This window comes from Hydra vulgaris, chromosome 11 (genome assembly GCF_038396675.1).
Source record: "Hydra vulgaris chromosome 11, alternate assembly HydraT2T_AEP".
In the NCBI taxonomy this organism is placed as follows: Eukaryota; Metazoa; Cnidaria; class Hydrozoa; order Anthoathecata; family Hydridae; genus Hydra; species Hydra vulgaris.
Window position 1 is genome coordinate 23,962,738 of NC_088930.1, and position 19,030 is coordinate 23,981,767.

Consider the following 19,030-nt stretch of genomic DNA (forward strand, 5'->3'; position numbering starts at 1 on the left):
ATATGTATTTCTATTTATTTAATGCTTTAAAATTAAATTAAGCTATTTTATCATAAATTTTTGAACGTACCTGTTTTAATTTAACACTAATGTTTCCTTGCCATACTAGGTGCCTCAAATGAATAGAGATCATTTCAGCTTCATTAATATAATGAAAATCAATGTGATCAAGCCAATGCCTTTAATGAAAAAGATACAATTCTTATTTTAATTTATTCACCTCAACAAAACCAAGTAGATCACTAAAGTTGAAGGAGGCTACTTTGTTTTTTAAGGAAGTTACTAAAAGTTGAAGGAAGCTACTCTCTTTATATAAAGGTAGATAAGTAATAAAAACAAAGAAAAACGAGTAGATTTCAGAATAAACATAGATTTATTCTGAACATCTGTTTGTTTAAAAGCTAAGCTTTATATATATTTTTATCGTTAAAGTATACCTAAAACAATACAGAACACATAAGTAATCTTCATTAAATACAAAGTTTAACTTACTTTAAAAGAAATATACATATGCATAGATATATCAATATTTAAAATGAATAAATATAAAATGATAGGATGTATATGATAAAGAAAAAATATTATTGCTTTTGTACAATTTGGTGTACAATCAATTTTGTGCAATGGTGGTAATTTTGAAGAGGCTCAGCATGAAAATCTAGTTTATCTTCATTACCATTTATACTTTACTAGCAATTTATGCCTGCTTTAACTGCAGTAAAAAAGGTCTTCACTACAAGCAGCCAAAACCCTAAATTCACCTAAATTTGTAAAGCACTAATATTTTTGAAGAAATAATATGGATAGTGAGAGATGTGAATTCATTACCAAATACTATAACAAATTTAAAAAATAAATATGTATACTCTTTTTTTTTAAGGGGTCACTAAAGTTAAAGTATATATATATATATATATATATATATATATATATATATATATATATATATATATATATATATATATATATATATATATATATATATATATATATATATATATATATATATATATATTGACTAAAAGTTCACAAAATTCTTTTATTGATAAAAATTTGGGTTTCACTAGGAAATAAATTCTTGTTACCGTTTCTCTGTTGCAACAAGATTAGAACCTCCTGATTACTAACTGTTTGTTGCCTTTCTTTGTTTTTTCTACTTTGCACTTGTTTTTTTATAACTATAAATAATATAACTGAATTTTTATTAGTTTTTAATTATTTATTTTTTATTTCATTCAACTCCCCAATGCCATGAAGGCTACTTCAGTTGAGGAGGCTACTTTTAATTGTGATTACAATCATCTCTCAACTTTATAACTTTAAAACACAAACCTTGACGAAAGGCTGCTGCACGGAGAAACAAGTTGAGCACAGTACCAAGTTTGATCCCCACCAGACATGGTGGGGATCAAACTTGGAAATTCTCTCAAAGCGAGCGCTCTACTACTATACCACTACTGCATATAATTTCTAAAATGCAAGTATAAGCAAATTGTATAATTTCATATTTTTAAACATTAGTACAACATAATGTAAACTTAAGAATAAAAGAAGCCAAGTATTTTTGTCAACATACCCATAAGTCATCTTAAGTGTAGTATAACTATTTCAATATCAAGCTGATGAAGACTAGCATGTCAGACATTATTGAAAGCCTTTGATATGTCAAGAATAAAAGATTTTGTATCACCACTAATTACAGTAGTAAAATAATCAGTAGTAGATCAAATGAATCGAAATCTCTATTGATTTTAAGATAGTAAGATGGAATCGAGATGATATTTTTGTTAATGCTAATCATAGATAGATGGATAATTGGACAAGTGATGAGAGTTCTGGAGAACACTTCTAAGACTGACTGGAATGTCGCAGCATTAAAGAAAAAGACTTCACTTATTATTCCAATTTATTATCACAATTCAATTTTCAAATACACTTTATATTTAAATAATATTTTTCATATTTAATTTCAATTTACAATTCCAATTTATAATAACTTATCCCTTAGCCAATATTATTGTTTATAGTGATTATTCACTGGATGGCTTGGTATCAATACCACTGACCTTGCTGGTTCTCAAGCTCAAAATGTTTTCATTCTTAATCTCTTACTTTGATAGTTAACTTTGTGACTTGTTTTATTTGTTCCAAGGATAAGACAAAACTATTTGCAAAGAATTTTTTTCCTAATTCACCTCTTGCATCTAATGAACACACTCTTTAAGTCATCCCAAAGAAACAAGTTTATCCACTGTTAGAGATCTAAATCACTTCTGCTTCTGTTGTTATAGTTACATGACTTACTAAGTTTTTTTGTTTTTTTTTACTGAGTTTTCAAATTTCATTTTGTCAAAAATCTATAATTGAAATGAAATACTTGATGAAATGTGAAAAAAAATTTATAAAAGGAATATCAAATCTTATTGCATAAAGTAAATATGCGGTAGCAGTGTAGTAGTAGAGTACTTGTCTAATAAGTAAGAAGTAAATAACCCCAAAAAATAATCATTTAAAAAAACTGTTGTAAGCGCATACATTTATTATTCAAACTAGATATTTTTATATCATAAAAAAAAACATGCATGTTTTTGATTCATGAAGGTAATATTAACCTCTCAGTACATTCTAATTAAAATCTCCTTAATTTGAAAACCATTATAATTTGATTAAATGCTGAGTCACCATGAAATGTCACCGTAACTAATTAACTTTCTATAATTCAAAAATCCCTTTAATCTGAACTTTCATTTTCCTCTATAAAATTTGCATTAGAGAGATTTCTCAATCTCAATAATTTTCTAATCTTTATTTAAAAAATTAACATACCTTGTTTTGGCATTTGGGAATCCCTTTAAGTGTTATAACAAAATGATGACTCAACAATATACTCCAATACTGACAAAAAGTTGTCACAGCATAGGACTTGCAGTGGCAGGTGAATTTTAAAACAAAAATAAACTAATTACTGCTAACAACTATTGCAGTATTGCTGATATTCGCATACTGTGACGCCACTTCATACTATGATGCCACTTCATACCATGACATCACTTATTAATAAACTTTGGGTACACAATAAGCAACATGAAAAATTACAATTTGTCCATTAGTATTTAATTCAATAATTTCTTTTATAATGTATTTATTTTCAGTGTATATTATTTTTTTAGCATAAGTAACTTTGATACATGATCTTTTTCAAGATCTATATATATAGAAAGGTTTAACTCGAATACATTTGATTTTTTCTTTTTTATTCTTGATTTTATCTTGATGATAACTATAATTTTACTTAAGAAAAAATATTTCATTACTATACCTTACAAAAAATAATGTTACGAATAATATGAGTAATAATAATATGACATAAATAATAAAAAAATACAAATAATACAATAACTGCTCATTTGACTATTTTGATAAATTAATAACTTTTTGTGTAAATGATTTTACGGATTTACAAAATACACGTATATAACACATTAGGAGCGTTTGAAGTTTGTTATTAACATTAACAATATAAAAATAAATTTTATTTTAATATATATATAAATAAATTTTATTTATATATATATTATATATATTTTTTTTATTTAACAATATATATTTAAATAAATTTTATTTTAGTTTTTTGTTTTGCTTTGTTTTAAGTTAGAAACATAGTGATATGTATTAGAGTGATTCAAAAAACTTTTTAGTGAAGATTTTACACCAACTTGTCAGCAAAATTAAATTCTACTGACAATTTTTATGAAAAGGAATAAAGAAATTTTGAAAGTGAAAGTGTCACCAATTTAGTCATAGCAGACATGTGGCACAAGAAAATAACCGCAATGACCTATGCAATGCTCATTAAAGAAAATGCAATAACAAATTTAAAAATGTATATATTTTTAGATGATTTTTTTTTAAACTTTATTGCGGTCTAACTAGCTTTGTAGCAAACCTCTATCTAAACTTTATTGTGGCCTAACTAACTTTGTAGCAAATCTCTTGCTAAAGTGTTGGATATTTAATGACTAATTGTGACAAACTTTTAATAGGATTGATGTCGAGAACCTGGTGATAAATATTTACTTTTTCTATCTCACTCTTGAAAAGTCTCCAAAAAAAAAATACTAAAACCCTAACCCAAAGACTAGCTTTATACCCTAAAAAAATTACAATTTTCCAAAAAAACTTAGCTTTAGTTGAAATTGTTTCAGCTAATTATTACAAATGGTTGAAAGCTACTAATTGACCTTTCAGAATCTGAGTCTTAAAACATGACTCAGAAAGTATTTTAAAAAAAACTGACTTGATGATGGAGTTCATTGTTTGACTAAATAAAAGTAAAATAATTTTCATAAAGGGTAAAACTTATATTGGGCAATGTACTACTTATTTTATTAAAATTTTAATGTTTTAGGCTTTTAAAAGGAGGACATTTTAAAAGGAGTTTCACCTGAATCTTTCCTCTTCTTTCTGTTGGAGATTTGATAAAATATAGAAACATGCATGATTCCAAATTTCTAACCGCTTCAAAGATGATAAAACATATAATGGAAAACTAAAGAAAATTATTTTTGAGTAGTTACATCTATAATAGAAAATGTGTATATATATATATATATATATATATATATATATATATATATATATATATATATACATATGTAATATACACATGGTAGTAAAAGGAACATGACTCCCAGTTCCACGCCTATGGTGATCATCAGATATTACAAATAATCTTAACAACACAAAAATTTAATTACAAAAGTACTATGCAGTGTCTGCTTTGATGATTTTAAAGTTGTTTATAAAAAATTTGTTTTCATGGCGACATTTTGATACCAACTCATTTCTTTTGTTTAACAATTTCCTTTTTGATGTTATTATATGATACTTTTCAGTTAGGCAAAGGTTGCATGATTTTCTTCTGGATTTAAATTGTTGCGCTTTGTTGATGATTTTCCATGTAATAATAGGATTTGTATATCCTTTTTTTTTAATTTCCCACGTAAACTTGGAAAGCTCTGTTGAATTTACTTTGCTTTTGTATTGGAATGAGTTTTTAAAAGTATTCTGTTAGTCCAATATAATTGAATCCGATATCATGTGGTGAAGTTTTTACGTTACAGCAGTATGCTATATTTTTTTGGCGGCATTTTCCTTCCATAGGGTATTGCGAAGTTTGTTGGCAGTTGCATTGTTGGTTGGTTGAAATGTTAATACCAGATAAAAAAATTTATTGCGAGCAATGATAATATTTTTGATGTTAGGAAAACAGCTGTAGCTTACTTTTAAGTTGTTTTTGTTGAAGAGTTTATAAAATTTATGAGATTTCGGAAAGTGCATTTTAACTAAATTTAAGAATAATTCTTGCAACATTTGTTCTTACGTTAAACGCAAAAGGAGGGTTTAACCATGCAATGAAAAAAATGCCTACTGCAACCTCCTGAACTTGTAAGTTTGAAAACGATTTATTTAAAATGATAAAAAATGTTAATTTTAGTGCAACCAGAAGCCATTTCCAAAATCAATTGCATAGTGATATTAGCAACATCAAATGCAGATAATTCGAATAATATTTATGAACTTGAAATCTTATAATAAACTTTACAACGAAAATGTAACAAAAACATATAAATAATTTGATAGAAAGCAATATAATACCATTAATATTGAAGCAAAAACAATCACAAAAGATTTAGGCATCAATGACAGAATAAAGAGCTTTGCCATTAGTTCAGCATTTATAACCATTAAAGACCACAAGGAAGAATTAGCTAATAACACAAAGTGTCAATTGATCAACCTATTTAAAACGGAACTTGGAAAAGTGAGTAAAATTTATTTTGAAAATATTAATAATGTAGTGAGAAAAGCCACGTTTGTAAACCAGTGGCATAACTTAGAAAAGGTGATTTAGCGATTTTAGAAAAGGAATTGCGGGCGATTATTTACGATTGCGGTATTTAGTTAGATAATTGAGAAGCGATTCTTTTCAATTACCATTAGCCGCTAACTAATCAAAATGCAACTTTTTCTGATTTACAAGCACAAAAATCGCAGCGATTACAATTAAATTGCATTTTTATTGTTATTCTCGCAATATACCGCAATTATATCAAAAAATCACTATTTTATAGTACTGCTTTGGCACATTTTCAGTTCGCTGGAGCACTGTACACGTTTCATAAAAATCTTTTCTACTATTGGTACCTTCAATTGATTGAAGATTTTTTGTGAAGTGTTGAAAGATTAGGTTCACCATTTTGAATTTTCATAATTTATTAGAGATAACTTAACAAATATATTTTAACTAAGTTTCTTAGTGTATCCTTCTTTTATATCTTTAAAACTAATAAAAATTTAACAATTGCGTATTGGTTTTACCAAATTCAATTTAATTATAGCAAATATGAATAACTCTTCCCATTAACTATCAATTATCTGCATTACAGCAGACTAATTGCTATTACGAAAACTATTTGTCATAAATCCAACAAATTGCAAAAATAGCAAAAAAAATTTTTATAAAATCGCTGATGCAATAATTCGCAATAAATTGCGAAGCGCTTTTTATAGAGCAAATTGCTGGGCGATATATTGCGCGTTGATTCTAAAAATTGCGTGCAATTTAATGCAATTTTTTATTGCTTTTTATCGCATAATCCAAAAAATTTGCTTTTGTGCTAACCGCCAATGCGGTAATGCCAGCGCTTAGGCATAACACAGATGGCAAGATAAAACAGTTTAATAACATTCACGACAAAAAAATTGTACTTTTATCCAGTTTGATATTAACGAGTTTTATCCATCAATCTCAGAAAAACTACTTCATGACGTCACTATGGGAAGAGAGCTGTGCAAGCTTGTCGGTCTTTATATTCTGCATACTATAAGCAACATATATGGATTGCAGTCTAATGGATTGTATAGAGATGATAGTTTATTCTGTTTTCATAAGGTCAGTGGACCAGAATCAGAAAAAATAAAGAAAAATTTTGTCAACCTTTTTAAGGATAAACTAAATCTAGAATTAACAATAAAATCAAACTTAAAGATTGTAAACTTTTTAGATGTTACGTTTAGTTTATCGGATTGTTCCTTTCGACCACACAGAAAACCAGGTGATCACCCACTGTACATTAACATTAACTCTAACCACCATCTTAATATCATCAAATCCACACCAAAGATGTTATCCAAACGAATTAGCAATATTTCATCCAGCAAAGATATTTTTGACAAAGCAGCACCTTTTTATGATAACGCCTTGGCATCTAATGGATATAAAGAAACAATCTGTTATAAAGCAAATCATACCACAACAAAATCAAAATCAAGATCACGTAACATTTTATGGTTAAACCCTGCTTCTGCGCTTAACGTAAGAACAAATGTTGTAAGAATTATTCTTAAATTAAGTTGAAAAACACTTTCCGAAATCTCATAAATTTTATAAACTCTTCAACAAAAACAACTTAAAAGTAAGCTACAGCTGTTTTCTTTTTTTTTTTGCAATACCCTTTGGAAGGAAAATGCCTCCAAAAAAATATAGTATACTGCTGTAACGTAAAAACCTCACTACAAGATAGTGAATTCAATTACATTGGACTAACAGAGAATACTTTTAAAGACCACTGGTACAAACACAAAAACTCATTGCAATACAAAAGCCAAGCAAATTCAACAGAGCTTTCCAAGTTTACGTGGGAAATTTAAAAAAAAGGATATTCAAATCCTATTATTACATGGAAAATCATCGACAAAGCGCAACAGTTTAAACCCAAAGGAAAATCATGCAACCTTTGCCTAACTGAAAAGAATTATATATATATATATATTATATATAATTGATTTTTTGACAAGATTAAATAAAAATAACTACATGATTTTTACTACTAAAAGTTTCATGTGTTTAGCAATCATCAGGTAAAAAATACATACTTTCTTATATATATATATATATATATATATATATATATATATATATATATATATATATATATATATATATATATATATATATATATATATATATAATAGAATATATGATTATACCATTAAACAAAAAATTTAGTAAAAAAATTAAAGATCAAATAAAAAAAATTAAAAGTTATAAGTATTAAAGATAAACAATACCTTTCATTATTAAGTTTACTTGTTATTAAATAAAGCTCTACAAAACAGCTGCCTAAAATGACATTTAAACTACATTATTAAAAAAATATTCTAATGAGTTGTGGCTGGCAAAACTTAACTATAAAACCTATTTTTTTATTTAGTAGCATTAAAATGATGGTGACAGAATATTTCTTTCAAATGCAAAAAAATAAATATAAAATTTGTAATGTTATTTCAAAGTAAATATAATTTTATATAGGTTTGTTTTATACTTATTGAGTAATTTAAAAAAACCTATAAAATTTGCCAAAATATTTTTTCGTTTTTCACTGTATTTGCTTCCTCAAGGCTGAGCAAGCCACTACAGTCAAGGAGGCTCCTCACTTTTTTTTAATTGAAGTTACAACCCTCACTCAACCCTCTAAACAGATAGGAGATAAAATAAGAAAGGAGCCTCAGCTAACAAGGCCAGTGCACTGGTAAACAAGTTGAGCAAAGTACTACCAGGGATATAGTAGGAAATCAAACTTGAAATTTCTCACTTACAAAGCGAACCATTACTACTATTACTATATTATAACCACATTTTGTAAGGTTCGAAACATTTACTGAATTAACAAGCAACTATAAATAATAAAGTAGTCAAGAATCAAAGCTGTTTAAACTTATATATAGAATATAGAATAAAATATTTTACTAAATATCATATACCTCTTTTAGTGACACTATTGTTCATCCACATTTAAAGTAATTTTTTTAGACAAACTGTCCACTACAGTTCGCATCTTTTAACTTTTAAAGCATTACAACAATTTGCAGAAAAAAGCTAAACTTATCTACTAAGAAGAAAAAATAATAATCCTAAAAAAACAAAACAAAATTGTAACAAAATATCAAGTTTAATTAAATAACTAGAAAATTTAATTAAATAAAATATATTTAAAAAAAAAATTTTCTCATAAAATTTTTATACAACTTTTGTATTCTTTTTTTTAGAATCATTGTTAAAAAAAACATCTTTTATAACAATTTAACAACAACTGAAAGTTTTGATATGCAATTTATTCTCGATTTTTATCAGTCCTTATAATTAAGAAACTAATTTGCTATGTACGCTAGAACTATAAGATATTTTGTTAATTTTTTTCTTGTTTGTTTGTTTATTACGTTTTTCCTTTTTACGTCTTCTCACTTTTAAAAATATTTTTGCTATATTTGACATTTTTCTCAATACTTGTATAATAGATAATAAGAAAATAAATTGTTATTTATTTGTAAAAAATATTATTTGACTAATAAATTTTGTAATAACAGAATAATTTAAATATAAGAATAACATAGTTTCTTTAATAAATGTTTTTACTGCATTTGATGCATGTCTGAAATTGATCCTTTTATATTGCCCAATTTCCAATGTTAATACAAATTACTAGAAATAATGAACATAGCAATTGCTCTGTTTAATGAATTTAAAAACTTAAAAAAAACTTTTAAATAGGCTTCTAAAAATTTGGTTAAAAATGTTCAGTAAATTAACAATACACTGGCCCACAAGATTTTGGAGCATCGCTTCATTATTTTACATGAAAAACTTGTTAAAAAAATAAATAGTTTTTTACAAATAATTAGCATTTAGTTTTCTTGCTTTCCTGTGCATTGATAAAAACAGTAAAGTTTAGCAAAGACATTTGAAAAACAATTTCAAAAATAGTCCGTGTTTCTAGCGCAAATAATAGAGTATTTCCTTAATATACTGACTGAAAAAAGTCACAAAAAAATGTTGTATATCAAAAAATATTTTTATTTTCGTTATACTCTTATCTTATTATTTTTTTTAGCTTATTTTATTTAGATTCTCTATTTCATATAGTCTTTGGTTCTTTTCTTCGAGTATTGCTATTTTATTCTCTAGTTTCTTATAGCTTTATTTTGCCGCAAATTCTTAAAAGATTTACTATATAAAAACGTGGTCAAGTTGTCTAAAAAAATTACTTTCAGCGTGGACAAACAAGGTGTGCAACCGCACGTGCTTCCCAGGAAGACTTGCTAGACCAAATAAAAAAACTGGTTTTATTTTTTAAAAATTTCATTCTATTTTCATGATTTTTAATATATGCATGTAAAAATGGAAAAGTTACTAAGTTGCTAAGTTAGTCTTCTTGTACCTTTATTAAAGCATTCATATATGAATACACTTTAATCCATTAAAGTACTAAAACTTGATGTAGTCAGTAAGAAAAGATAAGTTTTTAAAATATTTTTTCCAAGGATTCTTTACCAGAAATGAACAATTTATATACACAATCTTACCAGGAAATGGAATTTGATCAGCTAGATGGTTTATACAATCACCAATGAACTCATCAGAGTCTTCAGATATGGAACTTTAAAACCAAAAACAATACAATAAAAATATTAAAAAACGAATAAAATACTAAAAGAAATAAATAAAAAATTCATCATAACACATACTCAGGCGATCCAACTGACATGAGTTGAGTCAGGTTTTGTGCAACAGATAAAATTTCCTTATCATTGACCCAAACAAAAAAATCACTTGGAATGTTAATTTCGCCTATGTCATTTTGCTAAAATTTCAACAATATGAACACACATACCATGATTAATAAAATAATATTAATAAAGTTTTATTCTAATTAAATAAAATAAACTATATTAAAAGCAGTATAACGAACATTTTATTTAATTTTTAAATACAAACATTTTATTCAAATTGTAAAAAATCTTTAAAATAAAAAAAGAATGTCATATTTATTTTTCTAAACAAAATAGTTAAAACACGCAAACAAACTTTTTTCAATTCCGAATAAAATAATTAAAATAAAACACCAAAAAGAACTTTAGATTTAAATTCCAAATACATTTATTTAAATATTAAAATTAAAATGGGAAAGCGTACATTTTATTCATAATAATTAAAACAAATTCAGCAAAACTTTCATTTTTTAAATTTGTATACAAACACCAACATTTAAAAGGAAAGTTGATGAACTCACCATTTGTTTTTTAATAAATTTTTTTCTAAACATTTGTGCATTTGTTAATTTATTGAACCCTGTTTCAAAACTTTTTGCCGACCTGATGCCGACCTAAAAATGCTTTATTTTTCCTAGTTCCGAAGACTGCATATTATAAAACAAACTATACGCATAGTCTTGTGCACATATTACAGTTTAAAAAAGTGAAATCAAGGGCTCTTTTAGATAATGGTCACCATATTTAGACACATAACTTTGAACAATGTTCAAGGATAAAAAAATATATGTAGCTTTATATAAGAAATATATGAAATTAAATGTATTCAGCTCTGAATAGCAAAAATTTATTTTTGTGTGAATTGTTGTTTTGAGGTTGAAAAACCTTTCAGAGAATGTTTCGCTGCATGAATAATCCACTAGTCGATTTATACAGTCCATATTCATTTGTTTTTTCATGTTCAATTTTTAAACAACAAATTTCAACTTAAATCTTCATCGTGCAGAGTTTGTATTTTTATTTTATTGACACTAAAAACAACCTTAAGTAATTTTTATTTATTGGCGATTTTGGTAAGGTTGCCAATAAAAAAAAACGAATAATTAGTATTTACAAAATTTAATTTTTCTTTAAAAAGGATACTTAACTAAAAAAATCAAAACAACTGTAAACTCTATTAGTAAGGAAAACATGAAGACCGGACATCTAAAGTACATAAAAGTCTTTTAAACACAGTGAAACAGTTACAGTAAACGGATGCGACTTTGTTAAATGATGTGTCACATGAGATTGAATTTAGGTAGCACAAGTATTTTGTGTTGGAACAATTTTAGCTTTTGGGATTGAACAAGAGATCTGTGAGAGATGTACATTACTTAAGCAGTGACCATGGTAGTAGTTATAGATAATAGAAAAAGATGCTAAAGCAGGTCCTACTACATTTACAATGTGTTTTGGCATTACATCTAAAAGAAAATGAGCATAATTAGAAGAATCAGCCCTTATATGACAACAGTAATTCATACATGGATGAATTACAGATTTATAGAGTTATAGAATAGAATGAGGAGTAAGAAAACAGGAGCACCTTGCTGTTTTAGAGAGATTACATTCAAGATCGGCTGCTTTTTCTCAGCAATTAAAATCTTATAACTTTTTTTTACCACCTTTTTTGTTTGTCTCATCTAGCAAATTGAGCCACTTAAGAAGTAAGATTATTGGAAAGATCATTATTATAGATGAGAAACAACTGAGGAGTGAAGATGATCATCCAAAGCAGGAAACAGTTCATTACCCAAGGGCAAGAAACAATATAACGCAGGTTTAAATCTATGCCATCCTATTGATGAAAAAACAGTGCAAACCTGGCCTATAAAAACTTTCTGCGCACCCCAAAAATTTATGTCCAAAAAGTTTTCTATAAGGTAGTAGCCAGATGTTAACATCTCCCCAAGACAAATATTTTTATCAGGACACTATTTCTAGCCTAAACTTAACCAACAACCCTAAAGCATGGTGTATTTTGAGCTGACCAAGAGTTTTACGATATAGATTATCAATCACATCATCTTAATATCATTTATTATGCATTATAAATGTTTTGCTCTCAGAGAGGCTGATTCCATAAAATATCAGAGTACTAGCAGTGCCATGTTGCACGTCTATGACCATACTTTTAGTGTGCATTGTCTAGGGCACATTTGGAGCCCTTTGTTATGGCTTAGGGTTTATTATTAGTAATGAAGTAAATGCTTGGACTATTAAATAGTGTACAGAGTATTCATTAACAAATTTAAAAATGACTAAAGTACCAAAAACTATAAAACACAAAAAACCATCGTCATCATCAAGTTTTCTAAATCTATCATTCACTAATATTTGTGGTCTTCGAAATAACTTTTCTTTTCTGAGTCTTATCTCTTGCAAAGTTCACCAGACCTATTTGCTCTTTATGAGACTAATTTGAGTTCAGCTGTCTCATCTTGTGATCTTAGTGTTGATGGTTATCTTTCTTTAATTTGTAAATACTCTATCAATATCAAGAAACAAAAGACTCTATCAAGCATGTGACAATATTCAAATGCTTGGCCTGGGCATTTACATTTGTAAGAACTCGACCATTTGTTGGCAAACTAGGTTTGAATCTACAGACTATTCTTTCATGTGTTTTCATTTAGCACCACTTCACTCTATTGTCTTTCTCTTTCTTTTTCAGGACCACAACTTTTGCCTTTCTCAATCTGTAATACAAATAGTGCTCAGTTTCTCCACATTCACCCTTAGGTGTTTCTGATCATGGTTTGATCTCTCTAAAATAATTATTTCATTCTTCTTCATGATCAGAATCCCCCTATCATCATACCTCTTACAACTACCTTAAAGCTGACTGATTTTCTTCACGATGGCCCTTGGGTAGAAATCTTTCATCTGCCTGCTGACAAATGTAATTCTAAGGTAACTTCTTGGATTCAGGCTGGCATGGAATCCATTATTCCCTCTTGACCTCACTTCTTCTCCATGGTTTTCCTTTCTATTTATATCTATCAGCAAAATAATTCTCCAGAAAAAAAAAGTCTTACTTCTGCTAGAAACCGTTGTAAAAAGGTTTTGTCTAATGCCAAAGCCCGCTATTCTCAGGTCACAAAATCTTGTATTTCATCTCAAAAATTAGGCTCTCAGACTTCTGGAGAATCTTTAACATTATCTATAAAAAGGCAAATCTGTTATTTCATCTCTCTTGTATGGTTCAGATTTTGTTACCTCACCTAAAGACAAAGCTGAACTGTTTGCCAAGAACTTTTCATTGATGTCATCTCTTGATTTCATTAGTAGCGTTCTACCTGATAAAGCTGACAAACAGGTTAATCCATTGGCTGACCTTCGTATTACTCCATCTTCTGTATCTAAAGTGATTTCCTGCTTAGACTCTTCTACAGCTTGTGGTTCAAATGATATACCTGTTATAGTCTTGCAGAAGTGTTCTCTGGAGCAGTTGCCTATACTTTCAAAACTATTTAACAAGTGCTTATCAGAGTCTTATTTTCCAGCCTGCTGGAAAGCAGCACTTGTTATCCCTATTTTCAAAAATTCTGAAGAGCGATCTGACTCATCTAACTACTGTTTTATTAACAAACACTTTGTCTCTCATTTTGAATCTAATAACTTAATTTCTGATCATCAAAATGGATTTTGATCTTCTCGTTCTACAGCTGATTCACTAACAGTAATAACAATAGGTTTTATCGTGCATTAGATAGATATGAAGAGCATGCCAAACTTTATCCAAAACTTTTGATAAAGTTTGGCATGCTGATGTTCTCCATATGCACTCTTCTTATAGTGTATCAGGCAACATCTTTAAGATTATTGAATCCTTCCTTCCTTGGCCCTATACTTCTCTTTATTTACATTAACTAATCTAAGGTGGCATTGTTCACTGATGATACTACCATTTATTTTTGTCTTGATAAGCCAACACTTTCTGATTACTTGGAGGGGGCATTTGAGCATAAAAAGGATCTCACCACTGCTACAGCATGGGGCTCTCAATGACTGGTGAACTTTAACTCAGATAAAACTCAATTTTTTTCAGTTTATCATTATCGCAATAACCTAGATCTTCCTATATTTATGAACAGTAATGTACTCAATGAGTCATCTACCCTTCATCTTTTAGGATAAAATCTTACTTCCAATCTTTCTTGGAAACCATATATTAAATTGATTGTAAAATTTCCATCTCTTTATCGTACTTGCCATTTTCTTATCCAGGATTCTATTCTTTATCTCTATAAATCTCAAATCCATCCTTGTATGGAACACTGTTGTCAAATCTGTGGCAGATCTTTGAATGATGTCCTTTTTCTTTTAAACTAAGTGCAAAAATGCATTATAAACATAATTAAACCCGCTCCTGCAGCCAATCTCCAACCATTATCACATGATCGTAACATGGCTTCTCTTTCTCTTTTCTATAATACTATAATAGGCATTGTTGTAAAAGAGCTAGTTTCTTTTATGCCATCTAATAAAATTCATTCTCCTGTTACTTTTCATTCATTAAGCCTCATCCTTTTACTGTGAATATTCCTTAGTGCTCCAAAAATTCTTATTTGCCTGGTTTTTCCTGAAATATAAGTTCTTTGGAATTCGCTTCCTTCATCTTGTTTTCCCGATTCATATAATTTGCAACCTTTTAAATGGTCTGTTAATCGTTAAAATAAAAAAAAATAAAAAGTTTATGTAAGACCACCCAAATTATTTTACTAAGTTGGTGTCTTTCATATAAATACAAAAAAAAAATATACCTTTATTTAGTTGATATTTTTTTAACAAAATATCTATTGCTAAACTAAATAAAAGTCTGTTTAAAATATTTAAATTTAAAAATAACATTTTTAGTTTTCAAAATTTATGATCTGGTATAGTTTACACACACACACACACACACACACACACACACACACACACACACACACACACACACACACACACACACACACACACACACACACACACACACAAAGTTAGAGGATGGTCTTTACTTTAAAACATGTTAATTTTTTTTGAACTTTTATTTAAAAAAAAATTTTTTTACAGTTTACTTAAAAATGATATTTATAAGTTATTATAAATATTATAAAATACTAGAGGATATACTCAGAGAAAATTAATTCATTTATAGAGGAAAAATTCAATTAAAACTATACCTTTAAAAAAGATGGTGAGAAAACAACTGCAGTATGTCTGATTTGGATATTACCTTGAGACATTCAATCAATCAAATTTAATATATACTCCTTTTTTTAATTAATTTAAGTATCAACAAAACTTACTAAAACATAAAAAATATTTACCGTAATTTGTGTTTTTTGTCTTGTTATGAACTGCATTAATAAAATTTATTAGTTCTTGTAATCCTAACAGAACAAAAAAATTTGAAAATATTTATAAAACCTAATTTCTTATTAATGTCTTGAGCAATAACTTTTTGTGAATATCAAAAATATTACTTAATAATGTAAAGATTTATGTAACTTTCTTTTCTAAATGAAAAAGCAGTTAAGGTTTACAAAATATTGTGGGTAAAAAAGTCATTTGGAAAAATTAGCAAATTAGTCATCCCCTTAAAATTTTGACACTTGTTACAAGCCTAAATTACATTGTTTAAAATGTAAATATTAAAACCGAAGATTTTCTGAAATTTTAATAACTTAGTTTTAATTTTCAAAAATTGATATGCTTTACTTATAAATAGTTTTAAATGATGTATATACCAGTGTAGATCTCCTTTATATAGTTATATGTAAAGGAGATCTACACAACTGTTTCAAATAGTTTCACAAACAAAGATGAAAGAACTAAGAATTAAAAATTAAAAACCTTTTAAATCCAAAACCAGGTATATTGTCCAGATATCCATTTTGGACAAAAAAATTCTTTTTGATTTTTCTAAAACAAACTTTACATTGAACAAATAAATATTTATAAAAAATGATATATCTCCTGCACATAAATTAAATTTTAATATAAAATCATTATTAACATTTCAAACTTGAAAACATTTTTATTTTTAATAAAATTATCTTATTAACAAATATTTGACTTATCATAGCCAAGATACATATAAAAGAATTAAAATGTTATCATTTTTATACTGATTTTACTATCTAAATCATTTTAGTACTTACAAAAAAGTTTTAAAATGCACAAAATAGTTTAAAATATGACAATCCCTAGTGTATTTATACATGCACATAAACACTAATAAAATATATTTTTTAGAAGATGTAAATGTGATACAAAGTACGAAAATATTTCAAAATCCCCTTCCCCCTGCCTTCACCAAAAATTCCTGAATCTGCCACTAATCGTGATCATGATCATGGTCTGGAATTAAAGCATGATGTGTGACATTTATCTTTGGAAAACTGTTGATAATCTGAAAATTACTAAAAGATTCTACTATTCTCCTTTAGATAATTTATTCCTGTTAATAAAAAATTCAGACTAAACATTTATGGAATTAAAAATAGTTTAAATGTAACTTTTTAACAGAAAATTAAATTTGTAGAACATGGAGTAAAATTAGACATTTGGACAATCTAACTAGTTTTATTCTCTATCAATAACAGCTTTATTATCAAATCAAATTTAATTTATATTGAAAATATATGTTTAATTTAAATTTAAAAATTTTAAATGTACATAACTGTATATATATATATATAAATATATATATATATATATATATATATATATATATATATATATATATATATATATATATATATATATATATATATATATATATATATATATATATATATATATATATATATATATTGCTATATAGTATTGCTACAACAAATGTGCTAAAATGTTTTTCGGATACAACAAATTTGATATATCTTTCATGCTTTTAGAGCTCAGATTACCATCTTTTCAAACAATTATTTTAAACTATAGATATGCTTTTCGTAAACAGTTGATGGCTTGTACCTTAGTGAATCACTCTATGCATTCACTTAATCAAAGTTTAAAATATTACTTTTCTTTTAAAAATTATAGACCTGGCACCTAATTTGTACATGCCTGTTGTCTGAAATATATATTTTTTATTTATTTTATCTATATATATAACTGTGCAGGACATTTACAAACAGTTATAAACTGATGACATGTAAAGACATATGATGGTATAAATTATAGCATAATATTTATAATAAAAATAATAACAATATGATAATAATATAACAACAATAATAATGTTAACAATAATAAAAACAGTAACAATAATATTAAATACAGATATATAAAATAGTATAACCTATATTTATTTTTACTACTATATTCACAATAAAACGTTTGTAGCAAATAGTAATTATCATTAAAAATAATGCAAATTAAAAAAAATAAAAATTATAATAATATCAATAACAAAATAATACAACAGATAAAAAGAGATAAAGAAAATTGAGAGAAGTTAATGACTTGGAAAGAAGAGTTGAAAAAGTAGAAGTCCTAGGAGAGTTTTGTTATGTAATAGAAATTTTTAAGCATAATATTTTAGAAGTAAATATAAATATATGCATTCAGATAAAACTAAAAATAAAAATTAGTTATTGAGAATAACTAAGCGGGGAGATTGCATAGAAAATAGTTTATTATTTTTTATATATCACATGTTACATAGTTTAATAACAATGCCACAAACTTTACAGACATAAACTTTACAGGATGATGAAAATGAGGGTATTTGATTGAGACTAAATAAATATTTATATATTTTTTTGTTTTATTTTCAGAGTTTCATACTTTTATTTTATGAGTTTTTTATTTTTATTTCTATTTTATGGGTTTTTTATTTTTATTTGGTTACCTATTGATAATAGTATAATTAGTTGAAACTATAAAGTCTTATTATTTGTGCAATCCTGGAAAATTTGAGCGGCAAACAATTGAAAAATGTTTGTTGTTTTTTTTTCGAAAAAAAGCTAGCTTTAGGTTTTTCCAGGATTTCGCTATTCTGCGATTTCAACAGGCTTAGTGTAGTCGAGTCGGTAAAGTCACGGCGAGTCAGTAAAATTTATATCCAAAACTTCAACAAAATTCCATAACTTGACAAACCGTGTTATTATGTGACAATTATGTGTTAAAATGAAATTAAATAAATAAAGCTTGTTAAAAAAAATCGTTTAGTTAAAAAAAATTATCAAAAAAGTTTTTGTTTACTCGGTGTAGTTAAGGCAATTTATAAGTTGTTCGAATTTTTTTATTCGGAATTGGCATGATTTTGTCAGCGTATTATGTCCAAACAAGAGCTTTAGCTGCTATAATTTTTATTGCATCAAGTTTTTATGTTTAAAGACAATTTTCTCTTTCTTATATAATTTTCCAAACATTTTTATTACATCAA

General features: G+C 26.8%; 1 protein-coding gene across 1 annotated transcript in view; it reads right to left on the reverse strand.

The window, feature by feature from the left end:
- Nucleotides 1–16,570, reverse strand: part of LOC101239796 (uncharacterized) — a 49,994-nt gene extending 33,424 nt beyond the window's left edge. The window contains exons 1-8 of the mRNA XM_065810517.1: nt 16,495–16,570; nt 15,969–16,031; nt 15,822–15,874; nt 10,588–10,703; nt 10,426–10,499; nt 8,134–8,185; nt 4,445–4,549; nt 71–179 (exon numbers count right to left, since the gene is read on the reverse strand). Coding sequence (XP_065666589.1) covers nt 71–179; nt 4,445–4,549; nt 8,134–8,185; nt 10,426–10,499; nt 10,588–10,703; nt 15,822–15,874; nt 15,969–16,031; nt 16,495–16,534 — 612 coding nt within the window. The 5' untranslated portion in view covers nt 16,535–16,570. The remainder of the gene's footprint in view (nt 1–70; nt 180–4,444; nt 4,550–8,133; nt 8,186–10,425; nt 10,500–10,587; nt 10,704–15,821; nt 15,875–15,968; nt 16,032–16,494) is intronic.
- Between the last annotated feature and the right edge of the window lie 2,460 nt (nt 16,571–19,030).